The sequence below is a fragment of the Beta vulgaris genome, chromosome 9 (assembly GCF_026745355.1).
Source record: "Beta vulgaris subsp. vulgaris cultivar EL10 chromosome 9, EL10.2, whole genome shotgun sequence".
In the NCBI taxonomy this organism is placed as follows: domain Eukaryota; kingdom Viridiplantae; phylum Streptophyta; class Magnoliopsida; order Caryophyllales; family Amaranthaceae; genus Beta; species Beta vulgaris.
This window is the reverse complement of record NC_079210.1, coordinates 51,723,975-51,729,434: the sequence shown is the minus strand read 5'-3', so window position 1 is coordinate 51,729,434 and position 5,460 is coordinate 51,723,975. Positions and strand designations below refer to the sequence as shown.

General features: G+C 36.5%; 1 protein-coding gene across 1 annotated transcript; it reads left to right on the top strand.

The window, feature by feature from the left end:
* Positions 1-3,564: 3,564 nt before the first annotated feature.
* On the top strand, positions 3,565-4,824 carry LOC104904641 (glycine-rich cell wall structural protein 2). The gene has a single exon (XM_010692954.4). The coding sequence runs from the start codon at positions 3,761-3,763 to the stop codon at positions 4,589-4,591; it is 831 nt and encodes a 276-aa protein (XP_010691256.2). The 5' UTR covers positions 3,565-3,760; the 3' UTR covers positions 4,592-4,824.
* The last annotated feature ends 636 nt before the right edge of the window (positions 4,825-5,460 follow it).

The window sequence follows — 5,460 nt, the reverse complement described above, 5'->3', positions numbered from 1 at the left end:
CGATACTTGATGGTTGCTGTGAACCGTCAATATCGTTCAACATCACCAGATTTTGATCAAACGTCCAAGGTCGTCCCGATAAAACTTTCTCCTTATCTCTCCTATGTGCAAACTGCACTACAAATAAATCATTCTCAATAGCCCTAAAAAGAGCACCTTTCGAAAGCGCCCAAATCTGATTCATGGTGCGATTCAAGGCTACAAAATTATAATTTCTCACAGTCATCACTTTCCCTACTAGGGCTAAATTAATCTCCGCAGTCAAATCGTCCTCATTAGCATCCTCCAAGGCAACTACTTTACCCTCTTCAGCCGTAATTCTAAGGTGCGAAATTCTAGAAACAATATCGTCCGCCATGATTATTAGTCACAATCCCAAGAGGGATCAGACTACTCGAAGAATCGAGCAAAAGAGTGGAAAACCAAGACCCACGCTCAAACCCTAGCAGCCTAGAGAGAGACTCTATTTTTCTTAAAAAAAAAAAAAAAAAAAAAAAAAAAAAAAAAAAAAAAAAAAAAAAAAAAAAAAAAAAAAAAAAAAAAAAAAAAAAAAAAAAAAACACTCTTGATTAATAGAAACAATAATTTTAAAACCATCGTTTATGTTATTTTCAATGGCTATCATTAGCATCTTACTTTAGAAGACCTCCAGAAAATTCATCATAAATGGAAAAGAAGTTATATCATATAAAGTAGAGGAAGAATTTAATTTATTATTGGATGTAATCTCATAAAAAGTAGTATAATTCTATCACATTAATAATCATTTGTGAACTTGCAAACTCTTAGGTGCATGCTTTCAGGAGTTCCCAAACCCATTCTTTTTGAATGAGGAATACGTAAAAAATATGCAAATATAATTTTGCGAAAAATATGAAAGGGAGCTGGGAGGCTTGGTCAAAAACTATTATTACGGCCAGTGTTACCTAATTCGCTATCTAATTCATCCTTTGAGTTCGCCAATTTGCCTTTTGAATTCGCCAATTCGCCCAAAGTGAGCCAAAAATGAACCAAAACCGATCATTATTCGCTTTTTTCAATTTGCGATTCGCGGGGGAATTAGGGAATTAGGTAACACTTATTACGATTGTAACTTTTAGTTCTACCATTTTTGACTTTAGACACTGTTTACAAATTATAATTTGACCATCTTGTATTATTTATATACATAAGAAAAAACGTAGTCGATCACGTGGAATTTTGTTAGATTCATCTTGTTATGTATTTTCTTCCCAACTCTTTATGATTTTTTCTTATACCTAATTAAAGATATAATTATTTAAAATTATTTGTTAACAAACATGCAAAAAGAAAATGGTAGAACAAAAAAAAAAGACTAATTACAGCTTTCAATCGACATACTAATTGTAGTGATAACTGATACATGTCAATCCAACTATTCAAGTAATATAAAGACTACTGCATTTGGTTTTTTAAATCCGCAAGTACCTTCAATATACTTCTGTAGTTTAATTGAAGGTGATCATCAGCCGGGATAGGTCGGGCTTGACCCAAAAAAATTGGCCCGTTTTGGGGCCAAGTTGTGGGTGGAAATCCCTGCGTTATAACCTGCAAATTCGGGCTAAGCCAAAATTATTTAGACTACATATTTAATTTGCCAAAAAGCGGATCGAGCTCGAATCACGGACCAAAAAGTTGTGCCCAAAACACGCTCATTTTCGAACTGATTCATGTTGATCACCTCTAACTTTAAGTTAACTACAACTCGTTGGAGTATAATTAGTATGTATTTGAGTTTTACTTTGAAATTGGAATAAGTTCATCATCATCCACAAATGACCGCAATTTCTCTTAAGTATTGACTTTAAATTATGAGTTTAGTTAATTGCTAGAAATCCACTTAGCTATTGATGTTAAACGGCAAAGTGGTATGTATATATCTAAAACTTAGTTTTTCTTATATCTTGTAATTGACTAGAATCTTTCAGCAAGTCAAACGATTCTGTTCCCCATTATAAACTATGATTGGTGGGCATAATAATATATTGTTCCCATGCAAGACAGAAAACAAGCAATGCAAATTAGGATACTAGATTCCTACTAATCCTACATTCCTACTTGAAGTAAGTAATGGTCTAACCGAATCAACCCGAGCATAGCTTAAATAATTAGCGAGTTGATTTCAGCAACTAGCTCAACTGATCGCATCATTTATACCCTCATGTGAGGCAGATTCATAAAAATTATGATCAAATTTCATAAATTATACTGCTTAAACGTTCGTCTTATTGTTATAAATAGGTTTGCTCCATGCACGTATATGTTTTTCTTTTTATAAAAAAAGTCCTAGAGGACACTATATTTCATTAATTAAAGCCATATTACATCTACAATTGACAATTAACGATATTGAAAACAGATTGAACAAAATAAAACAAGAATGAACTGGTGAAGGGTTGAGAATCCAAATACATAGATATAACAATAATTCGGTATATCCGTTTTGTTGTCTCATCATACAACTTTTTGAGTGGATCCGTCGTCGTTTCATAATTTTGTGGTGAAGAAAATTCTTGTGTTATGATTTTGTATTTCGAACCCGATCAATAAATCATCAATCGTAGCCCCGCATAACTGGAGACCCTATTAAACATAAATAAAACCTTGTCTTTCGAAAGACACTGTCTTTCGAAGGAGATCGAAAGAACCTTGTCTTTCGAAAAAGAATAACCTTTTTTTCAAGGGAAACATTATTATAATCAGAGACAAAAGTGACAACTAACAATGATGGCTAGGATTTAGGAGAGAAGAGAATAAGAAGGGGAGGCGAAGTTCAGAATATTGGATGAAGTTTATCTTTGATTCATGCAACGTATATGTTGTTTAAACTGATTACAAAAGGGTTGCAGTAGTTTAAGTTTGAATTACATTTTCTGATAACTTAGGTAGGTAATACTGACGGTAATACTCAATAACATTTGAATACAAAACTACTTTTATTCAGCCGTTCTTAAACAAATATAAATTACTACTTTTGACTGAAAATTTCACGGCATCCAGCTCAGAGGTGCAGAAGTTTTGAATAACGACTTTGGGTTTTACTGTAATTAGGTTATTTCAAGTCAAACTTTATTTTTTAAGAAAATAGAACTTTTTTTGGATAAACTTTAATATCGTTGATATGGATCAGAGGGGTAGATGAGGGTGTGCAAGGAGTCCAACAGCACAGGGCCCCAAAATTATAAAGGCCTCAAAATATATTATTTTGAAAATTTTATTGAAGAAATCACCCTTGTTTCCCACCCTTAATAAATTTGGCAATGATTTATCTTTAGATTTTCAACTTTCCATCTTTAGAACTCCAACCTTCCATCATTATTTTTTATAAATTTAGGGGCCCAATTTTCATGTTAGAACCGGGGCCCCAAAATCTTCAAGACGGCCCTGATATGGATAAACAACTAGCTACAGATCAAGACAAACAACACGCTAGCTATACACTGAATGTTGCGAAAACAACGTAGCATCCATTGTTACCCTTAGAAACTACTCACGCACTTGACTAGCTTCATATATATGTATAATATACATATATATCAATATGAAATATTGACCATACCTAATTTCACATATAATAATGATATGATCCTACTTAATTTCTCAGATCTTAAGCTACGAGCTCTGCTTCCAAATGCCTATAAATAGGGGGCTTATTTCACACCAAGTTATCATCATCCAAAACACATTTACATCTACGACATTCATTTAGTTAAGAGGCAAAATAACAAGAGTGAAAATAATGGCAAGTCCCAAAGCAATAGGGGCTGCATTGTTGGTTCTACTTCTCGTAGATCTGTGCATTGCAGTAAGACCACCATTTGCCGCAGGAGGTGGAGGTGGTGGTGGTAGCGGTGGTGGAGGCGGTGGAGGGTCTAATGGCTATGGTTCTGGCTATGGATCAGGTTATGGTTCTGGAAGTGGTAGTGGACATGGTGGTGCAGGAGTAGGAGGATATGGTAGTGGAGGAGGTGGAGGTGGAGGGGGAGGTGAAGGCGGTTCTGGATCGGGATATGGGTCTGGTTATGGATCTGGAGAAGGGTCTGGATATGGTGGTGTACATGGAGGTGCCTATGGTAAAGGTGGAGGTGGGGGAGGAGGAAGCGGAGGAGGTGGGGGTAAGGGAGGCTCGGGCTCAGGTTATGGTTCTGGATATGGATCGGGAGAAGGTTCAGGTTACGGTGGTGCAAGTGGAGTTGCCTATGGTAAAGGTGGAGGTGGGGGAGGAGGAAGTGGAGGGGGTGGAGGTAATGGAGGCTCAGGTTCAGGTTATGGTTCTGGATATGGATCAGGAGAAGGGTCAGGTTATGGTAGTACGCATGGAGTAGGGTACGGTAAGGGTGGAGGTGGAGGAGGCGGAAGTGGAGGTGGGGGAGGTGATGGAGGCTTAGGTTCAGGATACGGATCAGGTTATGGTTCAGGATCTGGTTCCGGAGGTAGTTATGGTGTTGGTGGTGGTAAAGGAGGTGGCGGTGGAAGTGGTGGAGGTGGTGGTGGTGGTTTAGGGTCAGGTTCAGGTAGTGGATATGGTTCTGGATCAGGCTATGGAGGTGGTCATGGTGGAGGTAACTAGCCATGTGTGATATAAAGGGTGACTCATACTTTAACTTCATAAAATAGTATATCGATGTTATCTTCTATATGTAATCGTTTATATTGGGAATAAAGCAAAAGGCGATATATCTTTTGTGTTCTACAACTATCTTCTAGTTTTGTTGTAACCATCCATGTTGTTGTAAGAGTTCTATTTGCTATTAAAATTTTCTTCTTTGTTCATAAATGAAATAATGTTTGTTACGTCGTTTATGTGATGTTTCAATATGCTTTCCATGTGCTATTCTAACAATTACATATGTTTAGGGTTGGGCTTCCTATATATCTTTTACAAAAAAATTAACCTAAGCTAAAACAGGGAATCTTGGCATCCCAAATAGCACTTGTTCTTGCATGCCACACAAATAAATAGGTGCAGCAATTCCCAGCCAGCTTCACAAAACATCTGAATTCCTTCCCGCATTCCTTAGCTGCAAATCAGATTCTAGCAATGAAAAACGACATCTTTGTTATATGTTTAGGTTAAGTCATAGAGTGATTACATAATGACAATGATAGATTGTGAAACAATAAGAGCTGCAATAACGCTTAACTAAGTTATCTTTAGTGTCATAGAATAGCAAGAATTGGAAGAAATTCACGTAGCCTGAACAACAAGCTTTTGTTTTTGATTTTTGGGGTGCTAAACGACCATTTTCTTTTTGGATGAACAACGGTAGCATTAAGTTAAGTAATCATGGCAAAAGTCTTTTACAATCCATAGATAATAAATCCAGACAATAATTAGGAGGAGAGGGAAGATTCCTAATTACATTAAGGGAGTCCACCCCATTTCTACACCAATGGGTTAGTTATAGCGTCCGCAACTTGGTTTTCTTTCCTTCTAAC

Bases quoted from the DNA above. Each gene is read 5' to 3' on its own strand.
- LOC104904641 (XM_010692954.4), top strand. From the start codon at position 3,761: ATGGCAAGTCCCAAAGCAATAGGGGCTGCATTGTTGGTTCTACTTCTC.